We start from the raw sequence: 20426 nt of genomic DNA, 5'->3' as shown, positions 1-20426 counted from the left end.
CATCTTTAAAATGAGATTAGCACAATGACCAATAATCCAGTGACCCTGGGGAATTAGGAAATTTCTAAGAATAGGTTCTTCCCAAAGAAAAGTTCAGGGCCCCTGTCTCCGCAACTTTTGAGCTCAGTTTAAAGAAAAGTGAATCTCAAACTTGTCTTCATCCTTGGTAAGCTCTCTGTATATTCACTTTACCCTTAAGTTCTAAGAGTTCTGAACTAATTTTTTGTGTGTGTGATTTTTTTTTAAAACGTATTTCTCTATGAATCATGTTGGGAAAGAAAAATCAGAACAAAAGAGAAAATCCATAAGAGATTAAAAAAAAAAAAAAAAGGTGGGGGATGAATATGATGTGCTGATTTGTATTCATTCTCCATAGATCTTTCTCTCATGACATATTCTATCCAAAGTTTATTGGGATTGCCTTGGTTCACTGAACTGCTGAGAACCAAATCTTTCATAGCTGATCACTACACAATCTTGCTATTATTGTGTACATTGTATTGCTGTTTCGACGTGTTTAGCTCAGCATCAGTTCATGTAAATCTTTCCAGACTTTTCTAAAGTCAGCTTGTTCATTGCTGGAATCTTTACAAACTGTTAAGCCATTGGAGTTGAAAGAGACAATAATTATCTAATTTGGCATGGTTCAATATGATTGATTTGATCTTAGAAGGAGATATTTTGGGCCAGAACAAGGTACTAAGTACAACTGATACAAACGATGCTTGTGTTCACACCTTTAGAGAGCTCATAAGTATCTAAGTACTCAATGGAGTTCACACTTTTGAGAGATTTCAGGCTTAGTATGAGATATCCGAATTCACACCTCCCTTAGGGCCAGAGAGCACTCTGGGAGATAACCCAGAATCCCTCTCTCTCCAGAAGGAAGAGTTAACCTTTGGGAGATCATATATATACAGGAAGCTGTTAGAGCTGAAGAGTTTTTCTGGGGAACATTGACTGGGGTCAGAGAGGAGCACTCTGGGAGGAAGCCCACAAGCCCTATCTTCGAGGCAAGAGAGATTGCATTGCATCTTCCATCTTGGTGCTGGCTGGCATCTGAAGGACAAACCTTTGGATTTGGAGACATTCGGAGGGAGCTCTTGGAACCAAGCAGAGAGATAGGCCTCTGAGCTATCCGAGCTATATTGAAGGACACAATAAAAGATCTGAACTTTTATCACCTGGCTGTGTTTTGGAAAAAGAAACACCAACAGTTCATAATTTTTCATAGAACAAAAATATCCCATTATTTTTGTATGCCATAACTTATTCAACCTTTTTCAAATTGATGCACATCTACTCATTTTCCAATTCTTTGCCACCACAAAAAGAGCTATTACAAACATTTTTGCACATTTGGAATCTTTTTCTCTCCTTTACAATTTTCTTAGGATATCAACACAGTAATAGCACTGATAGATCAAAGGGTATACACAAGCATGACAAATGTAGAAATATGTATAGAAGAATTATACATTTAACATATATTGGATTACTTGCTATCTGGGGAGGGGATGGAGAGAAAGGAGGAAGAAAAATTTGGAAGACTAGTTTTACAAGAGTGAATATTGAAAACTGTTTTTGCATATATTTTGAAAATAAAGTTATTATTCAAGTTTTTTTTAAAGGTATGCATAGTTTTATAGCTCTTTGGGCATAGTTCCAAATTGTTCTCCAGAATGGTTGGATCATTTCTTTTATAATTTCTTGAAAAATGTCTAAATTCTCTCTTTCTTTCTCTCTCTCTCTCTTTTTTTTTTTTTTTTTTTTTTGCTAATGGCTTTAAGGTATAAATGATCCTTCTCCCCCCCCCCCCACCCTTTTGCAAAAGGTAGATTTATGAGAAGAAGTTACAGGCAAAATGAAGAGATAAAATAGATATCAGGAGTGGTAAATATGAAATAGATTTGGGAGAGCATATTATTAGCAAGGAAAAGGGTTTTAACAATTACATGGAAAAGACAAGTTCCTTAGTGGAATTCACAATTAACCAAAAGAAATGTAATCACCATGAGGTGAATTTACTCCATTAACTGGCAAGCTAAATCCATAAAGGAGTTTAGCACCCTAAAAGAATTAGCTATAGAGATAGTGGAGTGGACACATATTTCTTTCTGACCTTCTCCTAAAACCCTCAGGCCAATTAGCAAATCCAGCCTCTGAATTAGCTCTGGACCAGCAGAATCCACAAATATTGGGAGTGCAACAAATTACCAGCAGAAGATAATCTGAAGATTGCACCAGTGCAGACAGCACAGAACCAGGGCAATGTGGACTCTGGGAGGCAGTGGAACTCCACTTGGGAGAGAATCTATGGGGAGGAATCTGCAGCAGTATTGACTACTCCAATACTATATAAACTATTTGAAAAAATAGAGAATGAAGGACTCCTAATAAATTTCTTTTATGACACAGACATGGTACTTAAACCTAAACCAGGTAGGATGAAAACAGAGAAAGAAAATTATAGATCAATCTCCCTAATGAATATTGATGCAAAGAGATTACAGAAAACCATAACCAGGATAATACACCATGACCAAGTAGGATTTATACCAGAAATGCAGGGCTGATTCAATATTAGGAAAAACTATTAGCATAATTGACTATATCAATAACCAAATTAACAAAAACCATTATCTCAATTGATGCAGAAAAGGCATTTGATAAAATCCAACACCCATTCCTATTAAAAACACTAGCAAGTATAGGAATAAATGGACTTTCCCTTAAAACAGTTAGTAGCATCTATTTAAAACCATCAGCAAACATCATATGTAATGGGGATAAACTGGAACTATTCCCAATAAGATCAGGGGTGAAGCAAGGTTGCCCACTATTACCATTACTATTCAATATTGTATTAGAAATGCTAGCTTTGGCAAGAAGAGAAGAAAAAGAGATTAAAGGAATTAGAGTAAGTAATGAGGAAACCAAATTATCACTCTTTGCAGATAATATGATGGTATACTTAAGAGAACCCTAGAGAATCAACTAAAAAACTATTAAAAGTAATCCATCACTTTAGCAAAGTTGCAAGATACAAAATAAGTCCAGGCAAATCATAAGCATTTTTATACATCACTAACAAAAAATCTAACAGCAAGAGATACAAAGAGAAATTCCATTTAAAATAACTGTTGATAGTATGAAATATTTGGGAATATATCTGCCAAGGGAGAGTCAGGAACTGTATAAGTAAAAATACAAAACACTTTGCACACAGAGTCAAATCTAAGCAATTGGGAAAATATCAAGTGCTCTTGGATAGGTTGAGCAAATATAATAAAAATGACAATACTACCTAAACTAATCTATTTATTTAGTGCTATTGCCAATCAAACTTCCAAGAAACTATTTTACTGACCTAGAAAAAATAACAACAAAATTCATCTGGAAGAATAAAAGGTCAAGAATTTCAAGGGAATTAATGAAAAGAAAAGCAAATGAAGGTGGCCTAGCTGTACCAGATCTAAGACTATATTATATGTAAGTTCCTTGAAGGGATGGAGTATGTTTATTACTTTCTTTGTACTCCTAGCACTTACTGAAGTGTTTAGCAGTGTTTAGCACATAGGAAGTATTCAATAAATGCTTACTTAATACTTGATTTAAAAAAAAAACTGTATTATAAAGTAGTGGTCATCAAAACCATTTGATACTGGCTAAGAAATAGAGCAGTTGATCAGTGGAATAGGTTAGGTTCACAGAGCAAAATAGTCAATGACTATAACAATCTAGTATTTGATAAACCCAAAGACCCCAATTTTGGGGATAAAAATTCACTATTTGACAAAAACTGCTGGGAAAATTGGAAACTAGTATGGCAAAAACTAGGCACTGACCCACACCTAACACTATATACCAAGATAAGGTCAAAATGGGTTTATGATCTAGACATAAAGAATGATATTATAAACAAATTAGAAGAATATAGGATAGCTTACCTCTCAGATCTGGGAAGAAGGAAGAAATTTGTGACCAAAGAATTAGAGATCATTATTGATCACAAAATAGATAATTTTGATTATATTAAGTTAAAAAGTTTTGTACAAACAAAACTAATGCAGACAAGATTCGAAGGGAAGCAATAAACTGGGAAAATATTTTTACCTTCAAAGGTTCTGATAAAGGCCTCATTTCTAAAATATTTAGAGAATTGCCTCAAATTTATAATAGTTCAAGCCATTCTCCAATTGATAAATAGTCAAAGGAAAATGAACAGATAATTTTCAGATGAAGAAATTGAAATTATTTGTAGTCATATGAAAAGGTGCTCCAAATCACTATTGATCAGAGAAATGCAAATTAAGATAAATCTAAGATACCACTACTCACCTTTCAGATTGGCTAAAATGACAGGAAAAGATAATGATGAATGTTGGAGGGTATGTGGGAAAACTGGGACATTGATACATTGTTGGTGGAGTTGTAAACTGATCCAACCATTCTGGAGAACAATATGTAATTATGCCGAAAGGGCTAACAAACTGTGCTTACCCTTTGATCCAGCAGTGTTACTACTGGGCTTATATCCCAAAGAGATCTTAAAGAAGGGAAAGGGACCCTATGTGCAAAAATGTTTGTGGCAGCCCTTTTTGTAGTGGCCAGAAACTGGAAACTGAGTGGATGCCCATCAAGTGGAGAATGGCTGAACAAGTTATGGTTTGTGAATGTTATGGAATATTATTGTTCTGTAAGAAACAACCAGCAGGATGATTTCAGAAAGGCCTGGAGAGACTTACATGAACTGATGCTGAGTGAAATGAGCAGAACCAGGAGGTCATACATGGCAACAACAAGATTATTCGACAATCAATTCTGATGGACGTGGCTCTCTTCAACAATGAGATGATTAAAACTAGTTCCAATTATTTAGTGATGGTGAGAGCCATCTATCTACACCCAAAGAGAGGACTGTGGAACTGAGTATGGACCACAACATAGCATTCTCACTCTGTTGTTATTTGCTTGCATTTTGTTTTCTTTCTCAGTTTTTCTTTTTCTTTCTTATTGATCCAATTTTTCTTGTGCAACAAGATAACTGTATAAATATGTATAGGTATATTGGATTTAACATATATTTTAACATATCTAACATGATTGAACTATCTGCCTGCTAGGGGAGGGGGTGGAGGGAAGGAGGGGAAAATTTGGAACAGAAGATTTTGCAAGGGTCAATCCTGAAAAGTTACCCATGCATATGTTTTGTAAATAAAATGCTTTAATTAAAAAAAAAAAGTTAGCTTTAACAAGGAGAAAGACAACATGAGGCATGGCGGGGCTGGGGCATGAGAGGAAGGACACCACAAGGCAGAATGCTCTGCAATTATCTTAGACTTTTTTTTCTATTTTTCTTTCCATTTTTTTTCCATTTATTTTAAAATTTCTTATTAATTTCATGAAGTCATTAATTTCAATTTGGTCCATGCTCATTTTCAAGGAGTTTGTTTCTTTAGCAAGGTTTTATATCTCTTTTACTAGGTTTTCTAGTTCTTTCTTTTTTTAACTCTATTTCTTTTCCAATGGTTTACTCTAGCACTCTTATTTCATTTATAAAGTTACTTTAATTTTTTTTTTTCCTTCATCTCTTCCAGGAATTCTAGTTGAACTTGTACCTCAGCTGTGTTTTGATTTGATGCTTTGCTTATGGGATATTTTAGAGTTAATCTTCTGGGTTTGTGTCATCAGCATTCCAGTCACCATAATAGCTTTTTATATTAGGATTTTTGTTTGAAAGTTTGCTCATTCTTCCAGATACTTTCTGGTTTTGGATTTTATTAAGGTCACAATTCTGGAAAGAATATATAGGCTTGTCCTGTTGTTTTCTTGGGATATTGAATTTTATGTTATTTCAGGTCATCTGAGACAGTTCAGATTGAAGACCTACAAGCTTTTAGTGCCTGTTTGTTCTGGAGCTAGTCTGATCACTACCCGCCCTGGTCTGGATTCTGCATTTCTGACCTAAGTGTACATCTGATCAACAAACTTGTGAGATTGATCATTTGAAGTTTCAGAGACTCCTGCTGGATTCAACTTCTAACAGCCATCTGAAAATCTCTGCTGATTCAAAGTAACAAAACTACATAGACTTCTCTTTGGTCTGGAATTCATTCCCTGATTTTCCCTCTGCAAGTTTCAGACTGATCTAGAAGCTAGACCATATGCCAGCCTCTGCTCTTGGGGTCTGAGTCCTGTAACAGCTGCTTGCTTTTGGTTTTGTGCACAATCTAGAGTCCATCACCACTCCGCATTATTTTATTCCAACATTTCTTTTTTAAAAAATCTTTTGTGTATTTGATTTAATTTTTAAAATTTTATTTTGATAGTTAATCATTTTTTCAATTACATGTAAAGATGTTTTTCAACTGTCATTGTTTTAAGATTTTGAATTCCAATTTTTTTTCTCTCCTTTCCTTACCTCCCCCCCTCCCCATGCTAGCAAGCAATCTGATATAAGTTATACATGTACTTTCATTTTTAACCTATTTCCATATGAGTCAAGTTGTGCAAAGAAAAACCATGAAGAAAGAACAAAAACTAAAGGAAAAAAAGGTGAAAACAGTATGCTTTGATTTGTATTTGCTCTCCATAGCTCTCTGTCTGGATGAGGAGAGCATTTTCCATCCAAAGTTTATTGTAATACTCCACCATTTCCATTTCCATTTAAATGTGTACATTTTCTAACACTAAATTTGTCATATTGTTGAGTGCCATTTTTTAATCTGTTCTGTAAACTTTATTTTTATAGGGGAGTTCAACCTATTTAAAGTCAATGTTACAAATGATAAATTTGATTTTGAAATAGAAAAAACATTGGACTTGAAATCAACAGAAATGAGTAAGAATATAATATTTAACACTTATGAGCTATGAGAACATAGGTAGGTCACTTAACTCTTTAAGGTAATTTCACTATATATAAAATGACAGCACTTATCTTGAAGGATTGCTGAGAGATTCAAATATTTTAAAAGCACTTTATAAACTTTAAAATACTATGTAAATGTCAACTATTATTATTAATCCAGCAAGAAGTAATGTGCTATAGTTTTTTTGTTTTGTTTTGTTTTGTTTTGCGAGGCAATTGGGATTAAGTGATTTTCTGAGGGCCCTCCAGTTAGTAAGTGATAAGTGTCTGAGTCCGAATTAGAATTCAAGTCCTCCTGACTCTAGGACTGGTGCTTTATCCACTATTCCCATCCAACCACCTTTGTCCCATAGTTTCTAAGAGGGCCAGCCTTCACTTCTAGTCAGGAAAATAAGTTTATATCCCAATCCTGATATTGGTTATGATTCTGAGAAGTGGCAATATGCTTTCCCAATCCTTCCCAGAGAGCCATATCATAGAACAAATAGTATTTTTTAGAGGAAAAATTTAGCATAACTGATCAATATATCAAAAGTCTGAAAATATGTGCAATGTACCACACACATGGACCTTCCTTGGAAAGAGGTGGAAGTCTCATCTTTTCATAAGCCATGTTGTTCTTTAAAATTTTGCAATATTCACTTTTGACTTTTTCTTTTTTCTGTTTACATTGTTGTAGTGATTGTGTATAGTTTTCTTAACTGCTTCATTCTGCATCAGAAATATTTTCCTTGGACTTGAGTAATGAGAATTAATTCAACTTGACTGTGTATTTGTTACAAGGATTTTGTTTTATTCAGTGACGGTGAGAGGAAGAAAGGGAGAAGTTGGATTTTTTTTTTTCAGATTAAAAAAGTTTTTAATCCGTTATACACCATTTGAGTTCAGAAAGGCAGGCCTGATTCCTCAACATACTAGATGTTAAAACTGTTGATCTTTTGTCACATAATAGTAAATTTTTACAGTATTGGTATGCCAAGGATGAATGTTCTCCCTTTTCCTTTATAAAGATCACACAGTGGATAGTGCCAGGACTGCAGTCAGAAAAACCTGAGTTGAAATAGTTTCAGACATTTAATCTGTTTGCCCCCTCTACAAAATTGGGATAATAGCACCTCCCTCCTAAGGTTGTTGTGAGGATCAAAGGAGATAATCTTTGTAGTTTGCATAGTGCTTGACACAGTTGTTATATAAATGCTATCATTTCACAGCAGTATAAGCAGAACTTGAGAGAATGCCTAAAGCTGTATCATAGTATAGCAATACTTGAGAGAAATGAACTTTCAGCAAAGAATTGATGATCTTGAATTACATGGGAACTCGAGTGGAAGGAAGACAGATCCAATAAATGTTGATTGGAATCATTCTTTTTTAAAAATAACTTTTGGGGAAAAATTTAATTTCCTAATTTCGCTTCTATCAAAATTGTTATTTCTATCACTCAAGATCCTGAAAGTTGGCATGATGGAAGAATAAATTTGGAGATAGAAGGCATAGGCATGAATCTTTTCTATTTGTATGGCTTTGGACAAGTCAGTATGTCTATAAGTATTTCTTCATTTAATAGCCTCTATAGTCCCTTCACAGTTCTATAATTCTATGAATCATATTACTAGGAAACTTATACTGATTCCTTGAAAATGAGGATTTCACAGAATCCCATCCTAATAACCATATTTTGAAGCAATTTCTCTTCAAGACATTTTTGTAGTATATCAGAATGTTACCTTTTCATAGCTTTCATGATTTGACTTGAAAATTAAAGTTCTAATTTTTCCTTCTTCATGCAAGAGTCCCCTTTTCCATCCTCCAAGTGCAATTACATTCAGGGACCCAACCATAGGCAGGTAACCATTTTGTATAATGGTAGAAGTTTTATATCTTGGTATTCTTTTTAATGCCCAATCTTTCTGGTTGCAGCAGCACAAGATGCCATTTTGAAAATATAATTCTTTTAAGTCCCTTTAGATTTTAGTTTGATAACTCATGACAGGTTTTACTTGTACCTTTTCATTCTTCTAAGATTGTTTCATTACAAGTAATTCAAATGAAGATCCATGGTGAAGCTAAGCAGGTTAATGTACATTCCACCAAAACCGATTTGTACCAGTTATGTAAAACTTAAAATGTTATAAGAGATGTTGGCTGGTTGTGTACATCTTTTGCCAGATCATACTGCCTCTTCTATGTAGACCAAGAGTGACAAGGTGGCCTAAGAGTTAAGTAGAGGATAACACAAATTCTGAGACTGTGGGAAGTCAGTGGTACTCTCAAAAAGTGACAGGAAAATTAAAAAGAGGGGAAGGTTTGGGGACAAAAGTTCAGTTTGGAAGTTTTAGCATGTCCATGGGACATACATTTCCACATTATCTTAAAGAAGTGAGATTAGACAGATGTTGGGGCTGGATAACTCTAAATCAACTGTATATAGAAATGATTCATAAAAGTAACAAGTGAAATAAAGGGAGTTTGGCAATTGTTAATGCTGTAAAGTTACCCATGTATATATCCTGTAAATAAAAGGCTATTAAATATATATATATAAAAAAAAAAAAAGAAATAAAGGGAAAAGGAAAGAAGGTTCAAATCAGAGATTTCAGGGACTCTTACAGGAAGAATGGTTACCAAAGACAGATATAAGACAGGTGGAAGCAGGAGAAAAGTGCGAACAAAACCCAAGAAAGCATGGTGAGAAAAAGCCCTCAGATTTGGCAATATGCAATCAAAATCTTTTATACAGGGCAGTTTCAACTGAATGATGAGATCAGAAGCCAGGTGCAAAGAAAAAGTGACAAGGAAGTATAAACACCAATTTTAAGTTTAAACATGGAGAAGAAATATAGGATAATACAGATGGATATATTGAAGACAGGGTTTTAGACAGCAGAGAAGCAGACAGTAGACAAGGATTGAAGATTACCAAGAGTGGGGATTATGGCATGGGACAATCTTCTGGAGAAATAATAGAATGGGATCAGAAGTGCATAGTTTGCTTTGACAAAGGCCTTTTCATGGGAGGATATAGGACATAGTGACAATAGGCATCTACATGATGTGAGAGGAAAGGCACTCAGGAATGGCCTTACAATTGTTTCAGTAATGTCCAACTGTGACCCTATCTGAGGATTTTTTGGCAAAAACCACTGGAGTGGTTTGCCATTTCCTTCTTGAAAAAATGAGGAAACTGAGGCAAACAGGGTTAAGTTTTTTGCCTAAGGTCACACAGGTAGTAACTAAATCCAAATTTGAATTTGGGTCTTCCTGACTCCAGGCCCCAGTGCTCATTTTTATTATTTTGTATTACAGAATTATATGGAAAGCTTTACACAATACAGCAGATACTCTTATCTCCCCAGTTTAAAAAAATATACAAAACTTGAGGTACTGAAACTTATCTTAAACAGATTAAGACTACAAAATTCAGTTAGAATTGGTCTTTATTTATGCCAGAAGGTATTAAAACAGTCACTTTGCGGTTTAGGAGATATAGTGAAAAAACCAAGGAATTGATTAAGACAAACTCCGTTTGGTTCACACCTAATCTCTTCATTACCTTTGTATATCAACTCAAGCAAGCCACCGAAGCTCTTTGGGCCTCATTTTCGTTTATTTGCAAAATGGGTGAGGTAGGAGTGCCAGGAATTAACTTTTTTGTTGGTGTAGACCCCTTTCAGAAATCCAGTGACTCTATGGTCTATTTTTTATAGAGCAAATCAATTATACTAAAACAATCAAATATTTAGGGGCAGCTAGATGGTGGAATCAGGAAGTTCAGATCTGAGTTCAAATCTGAAGTAAAAACACTTGTGTGATGCTAGGCAAGTTACTTAATCTTTTTTGCCCAAGTTTTCTCATCTGTATAATGGGAACACACTAAAAGTGAATGGGATTAAAAAGTTCAGACACCCCACCTACCAACCCCTGGTTAAGAACCTCAGGATTAAATGATCGAAGATCTTTTTCCCAGTTACCTTATCAGAAGTTTAGCTTTGAATACAAAATATAAAGTCATTAAAATCTGGTGCCAGAAATTCTATCTATAGTTTAAATAAATAAGCTCAATCTCTTCAATGACAACACGACATTAACATGGAACCCTTTATTCATAATGGGATTTCTGTACATTAGGCGCAAGAGTGCATTAAAGTCCTATAATGAATGGAACCGAATCACTAGAAGACACAACAAAAACCAAATTGATAAAATTTGTGGGAATTTAAGCTTCAAATCCAGCCAAGAAGTTTGTGACAATTTCCTTCAGTTTTGCATCCGACTGTTCTGAGATCTTTCCATCAGTTCTGTATACAAAAACAAGACCAAAAAAAAGAGTTTTAATTTCTAAAGTAGATAAAATTTCTCACTTTGCTGGTTTCACTTTATTAAAAACAACAAAATTCACAAAATTTTCTCTTCTATTATCAAAGGAACTGATCATTTTTTGGATACCTGATATTATTCAAGAGGGACTGGTGTTGGCTGATGACATGAGCCAAGAAAGCACTCTCAAACTTAGTGATTTTGCTGGGCTCCAGTTTGTCCAGATACCCTCGGACACCAGCATAAATGACTGCCACCTGCTCTTCAATTGCCATGGGAGCTGAAAAGAAAGTCAACAGTTATCCATTTGAATTATATGTAATTTTAGATATATTACTGGAGCCTATTCTTTTTCAACTACATGAAAGTCTAACATGTGTTTCTTTTTTTTTTTGAAAATTAAGGTTTTATCACAAACGATCCATGAAAATCATCATCAGATTCAAGAGATAAATTATATTATTTATAACCTGACACATTTGGCTACTTTTCTTTAAGTATAAAGATCTTTATACATTTGATATAATCAAGTCATATCAATAAGTCATATTCATAAAAGGAATGTAATCTATCCAACATATTTTTCCTCAAGTTTAATCTCTCTAGGCCTCACTTTTACCATCTGTAAAAATGAGGAGTTTGGGCAAGACAAGTTACATCCTTAAGAAAAACAAGAGGCACAACTCACAATACTGTCCTTGTTTCAGCAACTCAGTCAGACGCACACCACGACTCAGCAGTTGTTGAGTAGCAGCATCTAGATCAGAACCAAACTGAGCAAAAGCTGCCACCTCACGATACTGAGCCAACTCCAGCTTCATGGTACCTGCCACCTAGAGTGCAGAAGATAAACTTGGATTATGAGTTCCTTATTAATCAGATACGAATTTTAAGATTTTGTTAACTTTACAACTGTGACATCAAATTACCTGTTTCATTGCTCTGGTTTGAGCAGCTGATCCGACACGGGACACAGACAAACCAACATTAATGGCAGGGCGGATACCTTTGTAGAACAACTCTGTTTCCAAGAAAATCTGTAAATGAGAAAAATTAAATTACGGACATTGACAAATACAAGAAAAACTTACTAAAGATTTGAGAATTAAACATTTAAAAAACTTAAAACTAGTGCTTAAATAAAGTCTTAAGATCTCTCAGACATATCACTAACTATTAAGGGGATATGATTATATAAATAGGAAACATCTGAGCCAGAAATCTTTCCACTGTATCATCATCTGGGTCATGACAGTTTACCAAGTTTGTTTCCTCCTTTATAGTGAGGAGATTTCTTGCTGTCTAAAAACCTACCACCCTGACAAAAATCACAATATATTAACAAATGAAAAAGATAATTATCAAACTATTATGATTTAACAAATACCTGTCCATCAGTGATGGAGATGACATTTGTTGGAATGTATGCTGACACATCACCAGCCTGTGTTTCAATCACTGGAAGTGCAGTCAAAGAACCACCTCCAAAAGTGTCATTCATTTTAGCTGCTCTCTCCAGCAGACGGGAGTGCAGGTAGAACACATCACCAGGATAAGCCTCCCGACCAGGAGGACGACGGAGCAACAGAGACATCTGACGGTAGGCAACAGCCTAGCAATAAACAGAAAAAAAGTGTAAAAAGAATGACATGTTCTTTGAAATGAAGTTTAAAACCCAACCAATATTCAACATCACCCTTTTAACACTTCCCAATTTAAAAATGAAATCCACTCAACCTGTTTGGACAAGTCATCATAGATAATTAGAGCATGTTTGCCATTATCTCGGAAATATTCTCCCATAGAGCATCCAGAATAAGGAGCCAAGTACTGAAGTGGAGCAGCATCAGATGCAGTGGCTGAAACCACGATGGTGTATTTCATGGCATCTGAAGAGAGAAAGGAGTTCCAGATTTCAAGTAATTACAATTTAAAAGTCAGGTTCCCCAAATTGTGAAAATAACCAGAAAACAGCAACATAAGAGATTTTTAATTCAGAATCCATCAAATTAAATATCAAAAAATTAATTTTATAATATCATAATTAAAACTGTGATCAAGTGCTTCAGATTAGTAGAAACAGCTACTTCTTTAAGGGAACAATTAAAATTTCCAGTAGCCATCTCTGAAATTTTTTTTAAAAAACTATTTTGAAGGCAGTTAATATTACACAAAAATGTTCAGCATAAAGGGCTCCTAAATACCTGCATCTGTAAGTCTCTTCACCAGCTGAGCAACAGTGGATCTCTTCTGACCAATAGCAACATAAATACAGTATAGCTTCTTCTTTTCATCAGTTCCATCATTAAAACGTTTCTGATTAATGATTGTATCAATAGCAATTGATGTTTTGCTAAAATAGATTTAAATTAAATAGTTAGAATCATGTCAATTCACATTTTACTAGCCACTAACTGATTAAATCATGAATATACCCATTATACTTTTTGAATATAACAATGACAACAAATTGGATTTAAGCTGAATAACCTAAGGAATCTTCTTTTGGAGAAAACAGAAGTGTTAATATTGTTATATCTTTACCCAGTCTGTCTGTCACCAATAATCAGTTCACGCTGTCCACGGCCAATTGGTACCAAGCTATCCACAGCCTTAATGCCAGTCTGCATGGGCTCACGCACAGAAATTCTTGGAATGATTCCAGGGGCCTTCAGACCAACTCGTCGACGAGTTTTGGAACCAATTGGACCCTTTAAAAGAAAAGAATTTTTACTAAGCATTGTTTTACACCCTTCCCACCAACCCAGTTCTTTAAAATTAGTTTTAAATCTACCTTTCCATCAATGGCGTTGCCCAGAGCATCTACGACACGGCCCAAAAGTTCCTCACCAACAGGAACATCCACAATGGCTCCTGTTCTCTTTACAATATCTCCTTCTTTAATCAATTTATCATTACCAAACACGACAACACCAACATTGTCAGGTTCCAAGTTCAGGGACATACCCTAAAAGAAATATAAATAACAGAAATTCAATAAATACTGTGGGAATTTTAAAAAGGCCACAATAGTTTGTAGATTGATAATGCAAAATAGGACAAAAAGAAATAATACTTATGCTTTTCTTTTCTGTTATGTTAATTATTTGTAGGTAATATGAATATTTGACTACAGACATATCTGTATGCCTTTATTTTCTGTCCTGTTAACCAATGAAGAATTTTTTTTAAAGGCAGAAGAAAAAAATCTTCGTATAGCCTTAGCTTTGAATTCAATCTATTTTTGAAGCTAATTAAAATTCCCTTCCAATTTTTCAACAGATCTTCAATTTATTCATTTTATTATAGGAATCTAGAATTTTCAAGCTAAGATAAAGAACTAATTACCAATTTCCCCAAGTGTTAAGCCCTAAAATTCATTGTAACCATCTAATAGTGATTGGATTGGCTCCTCAATCATATTCAGAAGAGAAATTATACTATAAACAAGAGCCTAAAGTATAATTTAAAACTTGGGCACAATAGTAAAGATGAATACAGTAAAACAAAACAAAACAAAAAAAGTCCATATCGAAACAACTGCCATTCTTGTCTCAAAATAAGCCATCTACCAAAGGATCACTCTCTCCTCAACAGTTATTTTCGAAATACCACATTTTCCCAATCCAGGGGAACCCAACTTAAGAAAAAAATGATTCTAAAAACAGGTTAATCTCAACCACATGACTCAAAAAAAATTTCAATTTGCCCCAAACTTCAAGCACACTTGAATAGGAATACTAAAAGTCTATACCAACACTATCATTATGAAAACAATTTATAGAAATTACTTGTGATTTTTAAAAATAAGTATTTAATCCATATTTATAAGCGTTGGCACAGATTTGAAAATATCTATTTGAAAAAGTTTATGGAGCAAGACTAACCAATTGCATTTTAGGATAGGGCTTGCACATACTGAATTTCTGAGCCACAAATTAGTCATCAGTGTGTTCCATCCACCATTCATTTAATGGCTTTAACATTTACTTTATATTTCTTACAATGAATGAAGTTGGGTATAAAACAAAGAAACTAGCCCTTCCAAAAACATTCAAGTAGTCTAAAAAAGATATTTAACACATGCCCACATGTCATTTAATCTTTTAGTGTCTTAAAGATAACCCTAAGTTATAGATGAAAAGGAGTTTTGACATGAGAAATTCTCACAAATATGAAATCAAAGGCCTGAACTCCAGTCAAAAGCTTAAGACTATCATGACAAAAACCCAAATAGAAATAATTCCTTGCTGCCACACAATGACTTAGAAAACCACACATTAATGTTATGCATTTTTCACTGTATTTTTGTTTAAGCTTTATTTCCCAATTACATTAATATGATTTCAGCTGCTAGTCTGACACCTCTGCTACGAGGTATCCCGCCAGATGAAGGGATTACTAAGAACTTGAAAACATTGTGTTGCCACAAAGAGATTTACCTTAAGACCTGAAGAAAATTCCACCATTTCCTCTGCCTGAACATTTCTTAATCCATGTACACGAGCAATACCATCACCAATAGAAAGGACTCTCCCAGTTTCTTCAAGGTCAACAGAGGTATCAGCTCCCAAAATACGCTCTTCCAGAATAGAGGACACTTCAGCAGTGCCTATTAAATACATTAAGAACATTACATGTTCATTTTTTGGCTTCTTGAAAATAAGTTTGCAACATATGGAATTCATTTAATAAATCACACATGACAATATTCAAAATACACACCTAGATCAAAAAGATAAAAAGCTCCATTCAATAAGGTAACATTCCAACTATGAAAATAGGCTTTAACTTATTAGCTTGAGAACAAGTCAATCCAAATCAAGTGAGAGAACAAAAGAACATCAAATAGTCCTTCAAGAAATATCCTCTTCTATTCCTTGTGTATTTGGTTATTTTGGGAACGAAATTCTTTAGTGGAAGTGAAAAGTTATATTATTCTACCAGCTAGTACAGATTTTGTGTTCTTAGTTTATAAATCAGAATACAATTAGGAAATCTAGGCAGTACCAATATATGGTTTAATAGTTTGTTTTCAAATGCCTTTTTATATAAATGATGCCTTTCCAAAACTTTCCCACACTTCTAAAGAGGACTGAAAATAAGCTAACTGAGGATGCATTAAGAATTTATTTTTTTGTAAATCAGAGCTCTGCCACCTCCAACAAAAGCTTTTAACAAGTCAGTGAGGCTCAAATGAGAGAAAATAGCTATTAGTATTGGTTAAAGCTGTAGCACTTGAATTTGGACTTTTAAAAAAACACAATAGGGGCAGCTAGATGGTGCAATGCAGAGTGTTGACCCCGAATTCAAATCCAGACTCAAGACACTTAAGAAGTCCTGGCTGTATGACCCTGGGCAAGTTTTTAATCTCAATTGCCTCAATAAATCATTGGCAATGGATCGTTTAACACTAAAATAGATCAATGTTGACGTTTACAAAGTATAGAATAAATAAGTCTCAAACTATTTCATCTTTAAAGTTCCCTTTACTCCCTTATTCTTTTAAGGGTTATACTGGATCCTGGTTCCTTTAATACCTATGTTCAGTCTATGTTAAAAGATTATTTTCACTATTATTAATAGGAAATTTCACTAACTGTATGACCTTAGTTTAAGTTCTTAAATTCTTTAGGTCTCAATTTTCTTATCTGAAAAACAAAGATAATGTTCTGTAACATTGCATTTCTAAGACAGAAATAAATATTTCATTGCATTAGAGGACCCTGAAATCCCAAATGGAATTGAAATGGCAGAAAAATCACAGCAGTCAAATTAAGGACCAACATATGCAAAAATGTAGTTTGTTTGTTTGTTTGTTTTTGGAATGGCAAGGAATTGAAAATTGAGCAGAAGCCTATCAATTAGGGAATAACTGAATAAGTTACAGTATACGGATGTAATGGATTATTATTTAAGATACTATGAGCAAGGCAATTTTAGAAAAACCTGGAAAGATTTATGTGAACTGATTGATGTTGAGTAAAACCAAGACAATATTGTACTCAGTAACTGCAAGATTACGTGAAGTTCAACTATCATAAAGACTTGTCTCTCAGCAATATAGTCATTCAAGACAATTCCAATGAACCTGGGAAGAAAAATGCCATCCATATCCAGAAGAAACTCAATGAAGTCTATGAAGACTAAATGTGGATCAAAAACACATTGGTCTCATCTTTTTTTGGTTTTCTTTTTCTTTCTTGTGGTTCTCCCCTCTCCCCCATTCTAATTTTTCTTTCAAAACATGTCAAATATGGATATATATGTTACATGATTTTTACATGTATAACCTATATGAAATTACTCTATGTCTTAAGGAGGAGAGAACTAAGGGAGGGAAGAAAAAAATCTGCAACTCAAAAATCTTGCAAAAATGTTGTCAACTATTTTTACATGTAATTGGGAAATAAAATATTGAGAAATGGGAACCAGAGATAGCAATCCAAAATTAAAGACGCATTTATTAAATACCCACTATATACCAAAAATGAAATAATTTCTGCTCGGAGAGCTTACATTTAACCCAGAGACAACAAATGCACACATGCATTTACAAAAATATATATACATATAAGGAAATTTTGCATACTTTTGCAAGGATGGGGAATAAATAAAGGCTTCTTGTAAAAGGTGGCATTTAAGTTGGGTCTCTGGGAAAAAAAAAAAAAACTAGATATTGTAGAAAGTGGCGATGAAGAAAAAGTACATTCCAAGCAAGGGGGGAGAAGGGAGATTGTGCAAAGATGTGAACAATGAAGCAGAATACGGCTTTCTCAAAAAATGCTCTAGAAAAGTTATTTTTAAAAATTCCTGTCTAATTAAATCAAGGCTCACCTTTCCTGAAATAATTTCAAAATAACCTTTCTACATGGCTTAAAAATATAAATTTGAATTTACCAGACTTCTGAAGGCGGTTGTTAGAGGAATGGAGGTTCCTGGTTGCAACAAAGGCTGCTCCCAAGGCATTTCTGGAGACCTGAGCCCAAAGAAAATCATTAAATAATTAGTTACTATAAACTTTTAAGTTATTATGCAATAACTTAGTTAATTCCCACTTCACTTTAAGGAAGAAATTTTAGTGATAAAAACTCAAGAATCTTTACCATTATGACCTTTATTAGTCCTTTTCAGTGTTACGCTCTTCAGGGTCACATAGCAAAGAAAACTCACTGTCCAAAAACCAGCACCTGTCGTTGACCTAAGGCTAAAAGTCTGCAGAACACAACTAATCCAATAGTTTTTGGATGAGCAGTTAAGTGACTTGCTCAAGGTCACAAGTACTAATAGCACAACTGGAACTTAAATTTAGGCCCCCAACAATAAACCGAAGGGACGGCCCTTCTCCAACCCGCAAAGTCTTTATTGCATTAATTTGCAAAACTTTTGGCCGCACTGGTTAGATTACATGTAACCTACGAATGTCGTGCTCCCTGCAGCACCTCGTACTTGAAATGTCATTACCTATTTAAAGGTTTTCTCTCGGCCACCAATCCCTCCCGTTTCTAAGGAGGCTCGATGAAGGGGCGAACCTAGGCCCCGGCGACCTTCAAACTCACGGCCGCCAGCCACAGGCCGTGTCTGGCGCTTCCCTCAGCACGCCGGACCCTTGCCTTTGGAAACAAGGCTAGCCTAGCCTAACTGTCGGCGCGTGTTGCAAAGCTGGCTAGGGCCGGGCACCGAGGCCGCCGGGGGGAGGCCTGACCTTCACGGGGCACAAGGCAGCTCCCGCCGCGGACATTGCAGGCCGAGCCGAGTCGGCCGAAGCCCGCTCCAGGGCCGCTCCCCGCGTCCGCTGACGAGAGGATCCGAAGCCGCGCGCGCTCGCCCGGCCCGGGACCTGCACCGACTCCGCCGGCCACGGCTGGAAGATGGCGGCGCGACCCGTCTAGTCTCGTGCCGCGCCTGCAGCTGTGGCAGCGAAGGAGCTGCCATTTCTGTCCTCCTCCCTCCCCTTTTCTCTCTGCTAGCTCCGCAAGGTGCTTACCAGCCCGGCTTGGCGGGGGAGGGCGCGGGCCAAGGCCGCGGCGACGCGTACGGACAGCATCCTCGCAGCTCTTCCTCTGGGTTCCTGTGCAGCCGCTGCCTCCTGACTGACTGGGATAAAATGGCGGCGGCGCCGGCGAAGGTCAAGTCGGCTCGCCCACCTGACCCGGAAGTGCTCCCTCCCAGTAGTCCCCGCCCTCTCCCAATAGTCTCCTCCCTCCCGCTATCATTCACTTCTTCCAAAGTTATCTCTGTCCTTCAGGATTCTTTCTCTCCCGCCCCGCCTTCTCCCCCTTTCCCCCCCCTCGATAACACTCGCTTCTGTCCGTCAGCTTCTTCCTTTCCCCCCGCAACCTCCACCTCGCGGTTCACAAAAAAAGCGTTCCGTTTTCCGAGGTGACCTCTGCGTGGCGCTAGTTGGGATGAGAGCGGTGGCTAGCGGTGACCTTGGGCGACGCCACCCAGCACGCGAGCCTGAGGGCCGGGAACGAGCCACTGAACTGAGTAGAGGAATGGCGTAAATAGCACGCGAGCCTGCAGTGGGCTTTATGCATAGCAAGCCTGTGAATCAGCCCACGAGGAGGCATTCATCAGTCCGCACGGCCGCGGGTTCCGGATGGAGAGGATTTAAACTGCCTCCATTCCCGCTTAGCCCGCCAGGTCCGCCCGAGGAGCTGGGGGATGGGGTGGGGAGTAGGGGGTGACAAGGAATTCTTAACCACAGTGAAATCAACTAGGCGTGAGGTTAAGGCTGGCTTGCCCCGGATAAGGGTCAAATGTAGATTTAGAGCCAAAGGACCCAATCCCAGAACTCCTGGAGTAGTTCTAATCCCATTTTTTCCACTTGTCCTATGGTGACCTCTGTGTGACCTATGTGTCATCGCCTCCCTGCGCTTCAGTTTTCTCGTTAGTTGGATAACCTCCAAATTTAGACCTTTTCAGCGCTAAATATTTACACAGTCCCGTGAAACCTGTTATTTCTGATTCATTTTCCTAATGCCTCTCTTTCTGGACATATCCAATTAGCAGCTAAATTCTACAGCTAAGTGGTGCATCTGGGAGAGTGGCCCGACCACGAGTCAGGAAGACACACACACTTCTTCAAGATTTTAAATGGGCCTCAAATGTATTAGCTGTGCAGGTCATGTAACCCTGTTTCCGTAGTTCTCTCCTCTGTCAAATGAGTTGAAGAAGGAAATAGCAAAAACCAGTTTGGTATCTTTGCCTAGAAAATTCCAAATGGGGTCAT

At 36.4% G+C, this 20426-nt stretch overlaps 1 protein-coding gene across 1 annotated transcript; it reads right to left on the bottom strand.

Moving 5' to 3' along the window:
- Positions 1–10940: 10940 nt before the first annotated feature.
- On the bottom strand, positions 10941–19328 carry ATP5F1A (ATP synthase F1 subunit alpha). Its single transcript, XM_003759512.4, has 12 exons — positions 19179–19328; positions 18092–18170; positions 15634–15803; positions 13986–14159; positions 13736–13902; positions 13396–13544; positions 12929–13080; positions 12579–12803; positions 12121–12228; positions 11880–12024; positions 11321–11471; positions 10941–11172 (listed from the first exon to the last, which is right to left on the bottom strand). The coding sequence occupies exons 1-12, from the start codon at positions 19236–19238 to the stop codon at positions 11091–11093; spliced, it is 1662 nt and encodes a 553-aa protein (XP_003759560.1). The 5' UTR covers positions 19239–19328; the 3' UTR covers positions 10941–11090.
- Between the last annotated feature and the right edge of the window lie 1098 nt (positions 19329–20426).

Source organism: Sarcophilus harrisii, chromosome 1 (assembly GCF_902635505.1).
Source record: "Sarcophilus harrisii chromosome 1, mSarHar1.11, whole genome shotgun sequence".
Lineage (NCBI taxonomy): Eukaryota > Metazoa > Chordata > Mammalia > Dasyuromorphia > Dasyuridae > Sarcophilus > Sarcophilus harrisii.
The sequence above is the reverse complement of the archived record's forward strand: the minus strand, read 5'-3'. Positions and strand labels throughout refer to the sequence as shown.

Excerpts from the sequence above, each read along its gene's own strand:
- ATP5F1A (XM_003759512.4), bottom strand. The coding sequence starts at position 19,238 with ATGCTGTCCGTACGCGTCGCCGCGGCCTTGGCCCGCGCCCTCCCCCGC. Across the intron at positions 12,025-12,120 it reads AAACCAGAGCAATGAAACAG|GTGGCAGGTACCATGAAGCT; the intron begins GTAATTTGATGT and ends TCTGCACTCTAG. Across the intron at positions 11,472-11,879 it reads GCTGAAACAAGGACAGTATT|CTCCCATGGCAATTGAAGAG; the intron begins GTGAGTTGTGCC and ends CTTTCTTTTCAG.